The sequence below is a fragment of the Fusarium flagelliforme genome (genome assembly GCF_020744385.1).
Source record: "Fusarium flagelliforme strain FIESC 12 MPI-CAGE-AA-0113 chromosome Unknown B0J16scaffold_7, whole genome shotgun sequence".
Lineage (NCBI taxonomy): Eukaryota > Fungi > Ascomycota > Sordariomycetes > Hypocreales > Nectriaceae > Fusarium > Fusarium flagelliforme.
Window position 1 is genome coordinate 743612 of NW_025763509.1, and position 12509 is coordinate 756120.

The 12509-nt window shown below is 48.6% G+C and overlaps 6 protein-coding genes across 6 annotated transcripts; 2 read left to right on the forward strand and 4 right to left on the reverse strand.

The window, feature by feature from the left end:
• Nucleotides 1–353: 353 nt before the first annotated feature.
• On the reverse strand, nt 354–2461 carry B0J16DRAFT_348562 (major facilitator superfamily domain-containing protein). The gene is made up of 8 exons (XM_046128756.1): nt 2226–2461; nt 2045–2178; nt 1871–1994; nt 1615–1821; nt 1199–1564; nt 781–1151; nt 669–732; nt 354–615 (listed from the first exon to the last, which is right to left on the reverse strand). Exons 1-8 carry the CDS (start codon nt 2441–2443, stop codon nt 372–374), a joined length of 1728 nt encoding a protein of 575 aa, XP_045978733.1. The 5' UTR covers nt 2444–2461; the 3' UTR covers nt 354–371.
• A 459-nt stretch (nt 2462–2920) lies between these two features.
• On the forward strand, nt 2921–3859 carry B0J16DRAFT_348563 (Alpha/Beta hydrolase protein). Its single transcript, XM_046128757.1, has one exon. It carries the CDS (start codon nt 2973–2975, stop codon nt 3798–3800), a length of 828 nt encoding a protein of 275 aa, XP_045978734.1. The 5' UTR covers nt 2921–2972; the 3' UTR covers nt 3801–3859.
• On the reverse strand, nt 3860–6264 carry B0J16DRAFT_364643 (fungal-specific transcription factor domain-containing protein). Its single transcript, XM_046129954.1, has 4 exons — nt 6060–6264; nt 5713–6012; nt 5187–5657; nt 3860–5133 (listed from the first exon to the last, which is right to left on the reverse strand). The coding sequence occupies exons 1-4, from the start codon at nt 6204–6206 to the stop codon at nt 3931–3933; spliced, it is 2121 nt and encodes a 706-aa protein (XP_045978735.1). The 5' UTR covers nt 6207–6264; the 3' UTR covers nt 3860–3930.
• A 380-nt stretch (nt 6265–6644) lies between these two features.
• Nucleotides 6645–7763, reverse strand: B0J16DRAFT_417909 (uncharacterized protein; the record flags this gene model as incomplete). The annotated part of the gene is made up of 1 exon (XM_046133716.1): nt 6645–7763. One exon carries the CDS (start codon nt 7761–7763, stop codon nt 6645–6647), a length of 1119 nt encoding a protein of 372 aa, XP_045978736.1.
• A 701-nt stretch (nt 7764–8464) lies between these two features.
• Nucleotides 8465–9368, reverse strand: B0J16DRAFT_375264 (uncharacterized protein; the record flags this gene model as incomplete). The annotated part of the gene is made up of 3 exons (XM_046130679.1): nt 8465–8747; nt 8841–9175; nt 9224–9368. 3 exons carry the CDS (start codon nt 9366–9368, stop codon nt 8472–8474), a joined length of 756 nt encoding a protein of 251 aa, XP_045978737.1. The 3' UTR covers nt 8465–8471.
• Nucleotides 9369–11306: 1938 nt separating this feature from the next.
• Nucleotides 11307–12283, forward strand: B0J16DRAFT_348568 (uncharacterized protein). Its single transcript, XM_046128758.1, has one exon. It carries the CDS (start codon nt 11531–11533, stop codon nt 12089–12091), a length of 561 nt encoding a protein of 186 aa, XP_045978738.1. The 5' UTR covers nt 11307–11530; the 3' UTR covers nt 12092–12283.
• Nucleotides 12284–12509: the final 226 nt, after the last annotated feature.

The window sequence follows — 12509 nt, forward strand, 5'->3', positions numbered from 1 at the left end:
TCCAGATCCATAGTTGTTGAAAATGGTATCGCTGCGCGGCCTGTCTATTTTTAGGCGCTGCTGGGGTGTGTACCACTAATTCTAGCATGCCGACCGACCCGTAAGCAGCACTTTTCACAAGCCTCTGGCAATCGCTCTTCTAGCCTGAATTGAATGGAGGACCAGCGGATAAACTCCACCCCAAGCATCAACATCCATCTTCGTACCTATCGCGACTTCAACCTCAAGGTCATTCAAAAGACAAGGAAAAAACGAGGGAGGCACGAGCAAAACTATTTGAGAATGAAAATGGAGCAGGTTTCAATCTGACATGTGAAAAGACGTAAATTAAGGCAATGCTGTGTTCAAACAGAGTCCAATTAATTACCTACTTATTCTGCTTTACGCGGGTTCTTCTCCCATAGAAACAACGATGCAATCAAGCCAGCCGCCGCCATGGCTGTCATGAAGATATTCTGCATATTGTAGCCTTCAGCGAATGCCCTCCTTACAGCCACTTGCTGAGTTGGATTGAGGTTCTCTATAGCGGACACGGAGTCGAAGATTGCTGCTGCTTGTTCTGTAGATACGATGTCGGCCAGCTTTGGCCTCAAATGGTTGTTGAGAATGGTAGCACTGTATCGTTGTCAACATTTCGTGCTTTGGTAACGGAAAGTGGTGCGGCTCACCATATAGCTAGCGATACTGTACCTCCTAGAACTCTGATCTGAGTCAAGGCACCCATCATCACGGCTTCATCATGTCAGCAACATCACCCATCTTCATCAAGGAATAACGTACAAAGATTAGCTTCAGAGACCACGATACGAGCGAAAGTCAAGACGGTAGTCAGACCTAAGCCAAATCCAATACCCATCAAGACTTCGTAACCGTATTGTGCATCAGGCATAGCTGTCGAGTCGGCTGGTAATGAGCACATCAAGCCGACACCAAGTACCTGCAGTCCGGCCGCCACGACGATGGGATACACCGGAGGTATCTTTGCATTGCCTGTTAGGTAGCCTGAGAGAACGGTAGCGGCGGGGGATGAGAGCATCATGGGAAGTAGGCTTATGCCAGCTTGAGAAGGAGACATTCCGTACACAGCTTGGGCTCTTTGCGGAATGTTGACGACCATCGATACGAAAGGAAAACCAACGAAACATGTTGTTCTTCGGCCTGTCAGTCTACTACATCAAGAGGAGAGATTGAAACTTACAGCAACATGGCGCTGCAAATCCTATCTTTGCAGATGCTCGGTGGAAAAACGGGCTCTTGTTTACTTGACGAGTGCTCCACGTGTACCTCCCAGAAGCCGAAAGCGATGAAGCACACGATAGCGATAATGAGTGTTGAGATTATCACAGCGCTATTCCATGAATACCGTGTACCTCCCTCCTCGAGCGCGAACACGAGTAGTACCGATGCCGCAAGTAGGAGGACTATACCGAGATAGTCGATACGGACCCAGTTGGAACGCTTAATCTTCGACCGTATGACTTTGATAAGCGATAGCTGAGACGATTGTTCGGAAGCAGGGAGGAATATTGCTACGAGTACGAATGCCAGAACACCTCCAGGGATACTTCCAGGAATTAGCAAGAGGCTCTTCGAAGAGATGCGGACAAGGCTTACTTGAGGAGAAAGACCCAACGCCAGGTAGAATGCTGGCTAATCACGCCACCAAGAATAGGTCCCAAAACACTAGCTGTAACGAAAACTGTCGATACTATCCCCATATACTTCGCATACTTCTCCATGGGCACCAGAACCGGAGCGATGGCAAGGATCATGGAATAGATGCCCGACGCGCCTATGCCTTGGAAGGCACGGAGTATGATACTAGAAGCCATTGAGCATGGGTGAGAGGCAACAAGGGTCGGGCACTTACAGGTCAACCACATTGTTGGTGGCGCCACAAAGTCCAGAGAATATCGTGAAGATCAGAAGAGCGAGCAGAAGCATGGTCTTCTTCCCAAAGACATCGCTTAACTTGGCATAAATAGTAAGAAAACCTGCGCTTATCAGTAATTGTTTCCATAATGTTTTTATCTGATTGACGTACCAGTGTATGTCAAGAGATAAGAAGTGACGATCCAGTCTCTAAGAATGAAGCCATTCAGAGCGTCTGTGATGGAGACTAAAGACGTGCTCACGATGGTCGTTTCAAGAGTTGAGAGGAAGAGGCTGAGCCACAGTCTCGGTAAAGTTAGTATGTAAAACGCCATCGAGATAAAATAACTTACGCTGCAGTTAAAAAATAGAATCTCCAACCTGTAAGATATTTGATCTCGTTGGCGTCTTCGTGTGTCAGGTCTGATATGAGTGCTTGGTTCGTAGCTGAGGTGGATCCCTTGTCGTTGTCTCGCTGTGAGGCCTCCCCATTTCCAGGCGCTCCGGGGGTGTCTGCCACTAATTCTAGGTCATGACCAGACGCACTGGTACGACTTGTACGGCGCTGCATCTTGAAAGTGAAATGTCGTGAACAATAGGTACAGTTAAATCGGGAACACTCGAATCAATGAAGAACATATTTAGCCACCTCCTCGCTTATAATATGATCTGATCAATTGTCCTATCTCTTTATCGCAAAAGCCGCGCACTTCCTCAGCGCCTCTTTCATCGAACCCTTGACACTTCAAAGGCCAAGTGTCCAACGCCTGAGTACAACGTGGGAGATTGCGCCCGTAAGCAGCCAGCGTTTCACAAGCCTTTCCCGAAATCCTTCCTCTAGCCTGAATTGAATGAAGGATCGGCGGATAAACTTCACCCCGGCGTCGGGGTGTCACAAGAATTGGCGGCTGAGCATAAGAGACGAAATAATTTGGTCATCTTACGCGGGCTTAGACTGGCTTTTTGGCTACTTTATTTTAGTACCCTGACCCTTAGCGAATTCTTATGTTACTCACCTGCCCGGGCATCACCTTTCACCTTCTTGCCTATCACAATCTCGTTCTCAAAGTTCTCTAAAAGGGAAGAAAACATCGCTGATCATGGCAGAATCACCGAAACCAGAGAAAGAGCTATTCTTCTGCTCATACAACGAGTCATCCCCAACAACAATTGTACTCATCCACGGTCTCTTTTCCTGCAACCTCGAATGGGAGCACGTCGTACCATTCCTCAACGGCTACCATCTCATAATCCCCGATCTTCCTCAACACTCAAAGTCAAAAGAAATCGGCCCATGGTCTCTAGAACTTGGCGCTGACTCAGTCGCGCATCTCATTCGGACCCACGCCCATGATGGCAAAGCTCACGTCGTCGGTCTATCGCTAGGCGGCTTTGCAACAACGGAGTTGATTCGTCGCCATCCAGATCTTGTTATATCGACCTTCGTCACTGGTGCCGCGCCGTTCATGTCCTGGCAGATCTGGATGGCCGAGCGACCAAGCCTTCTACACTACGGCCTCAAGGTTGTGATGAACACTGGTTTCTACACATTCAGTGTTTGGAGAGCCGGTCTCAAAGAACATACGCAACTTAAGAATGAGATCGCCGGGAACAACGACTGGACTCTTGTCAAGGGCGCTTACGAAGGACTTGCAGCCTGGGGAAAAGACGCTATCGACGATGTTGCACAGAAGGACAAGCGGATACTGGCTATTGCGGGAGATCAGGGTGATAACGTTGAGGGCACAAAGAAAATGGCCGAGGTCTTTCGAACACAGGGACACGAAGATGGGAAGAAGAGTCAGGCTTGTGTTGTCAAAGGGGCTATTCACGCATGGAATCTTCAGTTTCCGGAGTTGTTTGCTGATGGAATCAAAGCCTGGGTTGAAGATAAGCCTTTGCCGGAAGAGTTTGTCAGTTTGCTCTAGGGAAGCAAGCCAATTCTTCCGGTCTACAAGTGTGCATCGTGGTAGAGTAGTCTATTATTCATCTCACATCAGTTTGTTCTAACATAAGTTTTGCCTCTTGTGCCATTTTTTCCAAAGGTCCTTTCCCAGATCACCAGCCGTTAGCGCCGTTGAAAAACGCAAAAATAGGCAAAGCCGGATTCTGCGCGTCCATCAACTGCTGATCATCAGCCATAGACCAGTCCAATGGCATTGTCGGCATATCAACCGGAACCTCCCCCGACTGCATGTCGTTCATCAAGCTTCCTTCGTCCAAGGATTGGGGTATCGTGGCGCTCTGATTCGGCCAGCATAGCCCAGCTTGTAACAAAGCCATCTTCAGCTTGGGGATGAAGACAGGAATGTCGACCGGAGCTTCAGTAGTCGTCTCGCGGAGTTCCCACGCTTTGAGCAACAACCGTGCTAGCTGCACATGAGTCTTCTGCGTCAGATTCCATAACTCCTCATGATAGTGATAGAAGCCGTCAAACACGCGCCACGTGCGCTCGGCGAAGGATCCAAGTGGCGAACGCTCAGCAAGCTGACTCGCAAGGAATAAGAGTGCGTCCAGATGGAAGTGTGCTTTGAAGGCCCAAAGATAACTTCCCTGGTTCGACATCTTGTAAACTTCGAGAACTCCTTCGTTGTGTGCTAACCAGATACGAAAAAAGTTGTCTTTGGGGGTTCGAACTTCAGTGCCCCACTCTGGTGCTTCTTCCATCGATGTGGCCATTATTCGCCCTTCTTTAATGATATGAGGTCGAAGAAACAGAGTGAGTGCATTGAGTGGTCCTCCTGACTGATCGCAGTACTTTTTCTCGGCTTCGGCTAGCGTAAGATCGAATTCATCAACAAGGCCTCGGAGCTCCTGTAATGCTTCTTGATACGTCTGGTACTCTGGTGTTCCAGGTTCAGCACCTACTCCCCCGAGAAGCAAATGTTCAAAGTCCGACGCCTGATGGTCCGAGATAAACTTGATGAGCTCAAATATTATCATAAGAAAGGACATCTCGGTACCACCCTCCCGCGGCTGGATCATAGCTGACTCGGTGGAGAAATCAGTGTCGTTGACATTCTGCGGCATTTTTGTGTCGGCTGCTGATAGTAACGATGTTGGCTTGATTCCTGACGTCGTCGCATACATCGAGTCCAGTGTTACGATCTGCCACCACACACGGCGTCGGATTTCGGTTTCATAGGGGCTCAACCCGAGGATTTCTCCATCTCGGTGAAGACCCATCTTGTGCGCGATTCGAATGACTGCACCGCTTAGAACCCATACTGCATCGTGGTTACTACGACCCTGCAAGGAAAGCTGTGGAAGAGACAAGTCAGTGGTAGCTTGCGAAAGGGAACATCTAGCCGTACCAGATAAAAGACTAATGCTTGTAAGGTAGCCATGTCGTAGTTTCTGAGATAGTTGACTTTGTTGAGCGCAACCTTCAAGCCATTCGTAAACTTCTGAATCGCTTCGTTCTTTTGAAGATCTAGCATCGACTTGGCCTCGTCTTTTGAGAGACTAACGACCGAGATAAGGCAAATTGAGAACAGCAAGGCCCTGGACTTATGTGGCATATCCATTGGATCTGTCATTGCGCTGATGATGAGACTTTCTGTGCTTGGCCCATGAATCATCTTGGTCAGAGGATTAACTCTGTTGAGAAAGACCTGCCACAATCGGAGAATTTGAAATGGTAATGGAAGGTTGTCACCAATGTTTGAGGATGCGGTCTTGGCTAGGAGTAGATCGACATCTTCGAGCGGAACGGGGGAAGCTCGCGAAGGGCATGTTTCTTCGTCGGATGTTTCTTGATCAAGGATGTTACGCATTTCCTCAAGCTGTCATTTTTATCATCAACCGGGTCATATCCTTCAGCGGATAGGAGGAACTTACGTTGTCATGGATAGTCCCCCAAACACAGCTATCCAAAAATTTGTAGCCACCGTTTTTGACGACAAGTCTTCCAGAGCCTGGTGTCGCCTGATTCGGAGTCCCATTCGATGGCGCAGGTGATGCTGAAGGCGAAAAGTCCGTCCCATCTTGCGCAGCGCTAGAGCTTTGGCCGGGCGAGCCCTGAAGCGTATACTGCTCTAGCAGCGCTTCCACCTTCTTAATCCTCTCTTGCAATAGAACATTCGGCGTTCTTCTTTTGCGTATGGGTGTCGGTTTAGACGGGACGCAGGTCAAATTTGCCTGTTAATGTCAGTCATGCGCCTTTTTTGTAGATGGTTTGACCAGACCTTGGCGCAATTGGAGCATGGAAACACGCGATTGCATTTTATCTTGCGTTGTTGACAATGAGTACATGCCAAGACTCGCTGGCGCTTCTGAACAGAGGTGTCTGAGTCATTTGGTGAATCTTGGAATGCCTGAGCAATGGAATTCATTGTGATGAGTTTTAAATGCCGGAGTAATCATGGTTGAATTTGATGAGAGCGAATGCATTGTTTTGAGGACTGGAAGTTCGCGATGTTCGGGTGATCCGACATGTTGTGCTCGGCATCTCGGGCTGTTAGATGACCCCGGTTGGGTCAATGGGCAGACATCCAATCAGAGGCGACGTAGAATTTATGATCGCAGATGTGCTTATTTGGCATACTGATTGACAGAAAGCTCGGTCGATTGGAAAGTATCTCACAATTATCTGAGCGATCAAATAAATGCATATTATTCGGTTTGCGCAGAGTTACAGGCTTCGTCATAGTGTAAGAATGATTGGCGGCTTGAGGTGTAGTAGACGAAATAGCTTGGTCACCTCATGCTAGTTTAGATCGATACGTAGGCTGTTTTATTCTGACTCCCCATGCTACCCGACTGACACTTACCTATCGCTCAAAGTCGAATACAATACCATTTCGCTTCCGCATACTTTCCACAACAGTAAGAACGCTCTTGCTAAGCGCTCTCAAATCAGCTTCAGCTTCCCTATCCTGCTCTTTAATGATCCTTCCAAACTCCTTAGCCTCCCAAGTCAGGTTCAACATATTCGTGTACTCAGGCTTCGTTTCTCCCAACTCCTCTCCCTTTGTCGATCCCTTCGGAATGAACTCCATGGTGCAGATGTCCGTCACATTAGAAGCTGGGCCTCCCTCAATTCTGATAGTTCCCTTCTCACAGTAGATCTCCGTAGGTGCGTGTGAGTCGTAAAGCTTGCTTGTTTGAGCTTGTAAAGTGAACGTCTGTTTATGCTTTGAAGTCTCGGGGGTGTACTCGAAGACGATTAAACCGCCACCGTCAGCACCTGTTTCGAGCTTGACAGGGAAATAGGTATGGGTTGAAGGGACACCGAAGAGGCGGATGGCGAAAGTAACAGGATAGACTCCCATATCCATAAGGCAGCCACCGCCGAACTTGAGTGAGGCCACATTCGGGACATTGGGGTTGGTAACGGCGCCTTTGGCCTGGGAGAAAAGTGGGATATGGTCAAAGAGCGGAGAGTAAACTGCCATAGAAAGACTTGCGCCGTAGATCATGCCGAGTCTCTCTTCCCTGGTCTTCTCATCGTCGAACAGTCTCTGCAGCGTCTTGAAATTTGGCTCTTGAATATGACGATAAGCCTCGAGGATAAAGAGATTCTTAGAATCAGCAAGTTGGTAGAGCTCTTCGAGCTGTGTCATGTCTGTTGCAAAGGGCTTTTCCATGATGACATGTTTGCCAGCATTCAAAGCCTTGATGCCTTGCTCGTAATGCAACGAGTTAGGGGACGCGATATACACTACATCGGTATTTGGGTCATCGGATAGCATAGAGTCTAGGTTATCATATGCTGTGACGGACGAAGGGTCTTTGATGGAAGGCGTTTCTTCGATAAATGCTCTTGCAGTATCAAGTTTCCTCGAGTAGACTGCCTTGAGTTCAAAGAGTCTGCTCTCGTGGCACGACTGGATGAATGAGTTTGTGATCCAGTTTGTGCCGACGACGGCAAGGCCAAAGGGAGAAGACATGTTGGAATTTCGAAATGTTTAGAAGTTGTCCTCTAGGGTTTAGAGGTTTAAGCGTCGAAGAAAAAGAAGCGTAAGTGCTGATCTAAACTCGCACGAGGTGACCAGAATACTTCGTCTATTATGCTCTCGGCAGTCCATTCTTCTCATTGAGTCAGTGAGAACTGCATGCTTTTATATCTGCCAGTGCGTTTCTTGATGACGGCATTCTATAGGTGGGAAGCAGGTTGTCATATATGCTGTGCCGTTTAGGTAACGAATGTGTGAGAGAGCTGTCTGCTTCTGGAAATAGTCGGCGAAATGTTGCTTGTCTTGGAAAGTTGAGCTTACGGGCCTCCTCTAAACAGCAAGTTTCGCCGGCGTGACATCACTAGCCAGGTGGGGCATCATGGCAACTAGCCGCCAAGATTATGAGAGAAGAGACTATTAATCATCCTTTGCTGGCTCAAAAAAACATTCAGGTGTATTTACTTTGGTGCATGCCTTCGAGGACAAAGTGATCATGATATTTCAGATAAATCTAGTTACCTGTGCCATGACCAATCCCAGTAGATTGCATGACTCCAATATCTGATGTCCAAGTCCTCAAACTCGAAGATCGTAGACTATAAGCATCGGCGCATCCACTAGTCCTTCTCAACCTATCCCTGATCCTGCCTTTGTTACATGGTCCTAAAACAACACGAATTTGTCCACTCCAGCTTCTCATGTTCAAATCTTGTTCTTAGCCTTGCTCTTGGCTGTTCCTTTCTTGGCTCGGCCTTTGTTCTTCTTCTTCATCTCCTCCAGCCACTCGTCGTGGATGGTCTCGGCAATTGACCTGACCTTTGTCTCAAGCTCCCAGGTGTTCTGTTCGGGTTCGTTGGGATATCCGACCCACTGGCACAAGAGCTTCCTGTACTTTCCAGCGCTACCTCGAGAATCAAGGATGGCAAAAACATGGTACTCGTCGAGTCCTGTAGCTTGCTCGCGTCCTCCAAGGCCCTCCTAATAGCCGTAGAGTATCTCAGGAAACTTTTCCTGAACGTCGCGCTCATCCATCCAGGGGCCGCCATTTCCGTTGGGACACTGTACGCGGACTCGAATGGTGGAATCATCGTGATTGACTCGATGTTTGATGATAGCACCAAACGCGCCGTCTTCTGGTTCAGTGCCTTCGGTGGAATCGCTAGCGGGAGGGGGGGCACTACCGACTGCGGCAGTGGTGTTGATAGGGACCGAAACTTCGGCGGTAAGAGACTGGTCGTTTTGAGGAGTGACAAGGCCTAACTGGCGAGCCAATTCTGCCTCCGTCCCAGTGCTAGTTCGAGCGCTGACCTCATCAATAGTCGCGACTGTAGGGTCGAGTCGGGCAGGAACGCCAGGGGAAGGAACACCGGAGGCAGGCTTCTCGGACGCAGCGCGACCGGCGCAGCCTAGAAACATAAGTCACTACTTTCTCTGTCTCCTGTAGAAGGACTTACTGTTGTTTTGGGCCGGTGTGACCTTCACAGGAGACGACGCAGGCTGAGGACGAGGCCTTCCAGGGCTGATACCGTGACCGTGACCACGGAAAGGTCGGCCGCGGGTGGCTCTGCGACCCGTAGAGGTCATCGGGAAGTCAGACATTTTGATTTGATGCGGAAGGAGAGGGAAGAGAAATGTTCGTGTAAAAAAGTAGGTTGACGACTTATTGAGGAAGGTGAAGAAGGGAAGTTGCCCAGGAAACCGCGCCACTGGCAGACGGTTGGCAGTTGCAACAGGCAGAAAAGTTTACTGCTGAGAGCCTAAGGAACAGGAATGGGTTAATCTCCCCCACCTTAGGCTACCATCTCTTTATTTTGTCATTCTCCTTAACGCGGGGCCTTGAAAGAGAAGAAGAGCGCCCTAAGAGGATAAAGCCCAGCCCCTCTTCTCCTCAAAGACAAAGACCACAAACTTGAAAGTACGGCTCCTTTGGTTGAATGTGGGACACTTCTGTTTGAAAATATTTTGGATGTGTTTATTGAGCAACTGCTTCCATTCACTTAACACAGATATCTTGAACAATTGGCACGCGAATCGGGGTTGACGTGCGAACAGGACCCTCCCCTCCCACTGAGCAGTTCCTTAGATATTAAGCAACGCCAAACTTGTTCTTTAGTACGCTAGCTACAAAGGCTACGCTAGATGCCCTCCCTTTCCTTGTTAGTTTATTCAAAGAAAATGTAAAGTCTTGTCTAACGCTGGAGCAAACATAAGTCGATAGTCACCGTTTACTGGGTCTATCCGTGCACTATGGGGCAAAAGGCAAAAAAAACATACAACAGCGGGGATTCGCTGGTCGTCACCGACCCAACTACTAATCCGCCCCTTACCAGCTTGACTATGGGAGAGCGGACGGGATCCCGTATTTTCTGGTAGGTATGGTCGTATGTGCTAGATCAGCCGCCAGTTACAGACTATATTCTAAGGTTGAAGGTCAGGACCTGATGTTCACTTGTTGTGAAAGAAATCTTCTCGGATCGTAGCAAACCCCGCTAGTGACCTTGAAGACTATGCACTGACACTCATATCTGTTAGAAAGTGGAGCCTTTTGTCTCTGTGCAGAGAAGCTGTCCTTTCCTTTGCCATGTCTGCTTGAGACTCGGCCAACGGAGAGGTCTGTGCATGGAGCGGACACTCAATCTACAGCAGACACTTCGCTTTTCACTATCTAAATTAATTTCATTTACATGGAGCTTCACCTTACAGCTTGTATTATTGCTATTTGCTTAGACCAAGTGATGGATGTGTGTCAGAGACCATGCCGGCCGTTGTTATCTTCGTCCCTCGAGTTTTACCGTATTCAGGAACACAGCGGCTTGGAATAATATCCTTTGATTTAAACCATCCCCTATTGAATCTTTGACGGAGTTCCCATCGCTGTTCTCGGGATCTAGATATCGATCAATAAATGACTTCGTCCGCTATACCCACTTTGCAACCGAAAAAGCCGCGGAGCTAGCATCTGGACTAAACGGGTATCAACACAAGATACGACCGTAATGGATCCGCTACCAATCATAATCTGGAAAGCTCATCTCAAAGGGCCGTTTTTCTTAACGCAGCACACTTCTCAGCCTTGCGCTTCGGTACCTGCACAGTCGTGGTTGGCTGTTGAGATGCTACCCTGAAGGCTTCCCGATTTAGCTTAGGCCGTGAATGTTCCCATCTCATAACTCGATGTTTCAGACTCGAGATGCTAAGCTATGTTTTTCATCCTTCAATAAAAGAAAGTAAGGTCATGTCATTCGGCAACTCCTCAACTAGAAACGTTAATCGCATTTTCTGTATCAAGGGTTAATTAAGGTGGTCGAGTCCTGTTGACGCCCGTTTCATCTCTCTTCAAATCATAAATACTGTGCACGTGCGTTCCCGTCACATACGATTGCGCTGGAACGGTCAAGCCCTACAGTATCAAAACGACGGAAGTCACACTGTCGCCCGGGCGCGGGCCCAAGAGCATGAAGCTGAAGCCAGATGAAACCTCAAACAGGTCCTCCATTTCCGCATAGCGCTAGAAGATAATTATCGACTAGTGAAACTGGTCTAACACATTTATAGGAATAGCCGGTTTATAAGCTGGAAACAACCATGCAAGGGTTCAAATTGAACTTTTGCTGCAGCTAAGACATCGTTAAACATTGCCCCCTTGGATCTGCTGTATAAATACGCGAGCAATCCTCCCTTTTTTAGGTTCTCTAGATCTATCATTCGCTCTTCAGCTCCAATTAATCCTAATTTCCACTCTAAATCTCTCCAACTTCATCATGCGTTCAGCCATCATCATCGCTGTCGGCGCCACTGTCGCTGCCGCTACCAACCCTGCCCTCAACAAGCGCGACGCAGACGAATGCACATCGCGAGCCATGGCTTTCCTCCCCGAGATCACCGGCATTCCCACCCCCACGGGATCTCTTCTCTCCTTCCTCGCCACCGAGACCAAGCTCGCCACATACACAGGCAGCTGCGACTTCCCCAGAATCACCGGCGCCATGGCCAAAGAGTACACTTCCTTCGTCGAAGATCTTAGCTCCTGGTACAAGGACCATAAGAGTGACGTGTCCGAGCTCATGGCGGCTTGCTCAGATGTTCCTGAGGTCAAGTCTCAGATGGATGAGCTTAAGGGCTACGGCGCCATGTGCAGCGACATCACTTGGGAGGGCGCCAAGGAGTCTGAGGCTGCTAAGAGCGATTCCGACGGGAAGGATAAGGATTCCGAGAGCAAGGATTCCGAGAAGAAGGATGGCGACAGCGGCGCTGGTCTCAACTCTATCAAGGCTGGTATTGTCGTCGCTGTTGCCGGTCTTACTGGTGTCATGATGCTGTAAGCAGCGTCTCTCAATGTAAATTACAGTGGATGATTATACACGGGGTTAGAAGGTTTTGTTATCTTGTTTAACTAGCGTTGGAGTATCAGTGTCTATATTTTCATAAACCTCTCAATAGAAGTCTTCTGGTTTCTAGATCGAATGTGTGTATTCCGATGGGGACTTTGAAGGTGAACGATGTAGGGGTTCATAGTAAGACGTCCAGTGTCTCGGATACCCGGCATCGCGGCACTGGAAGATCCGTGATCTAGCGCTATGATCAGTGGTTTAATCTCGTTTAATCTCCCGACAGGCACCCTGTGACCGCAGCTAAGCACTAACAGGCGCTAATGTCACTGATCTACAAGGGACACATTCTCAGCCCTGCCCCGTCCTTCTCGACGCCGTAGCCAATGCGATGGCCGTGCCGATAGGCATG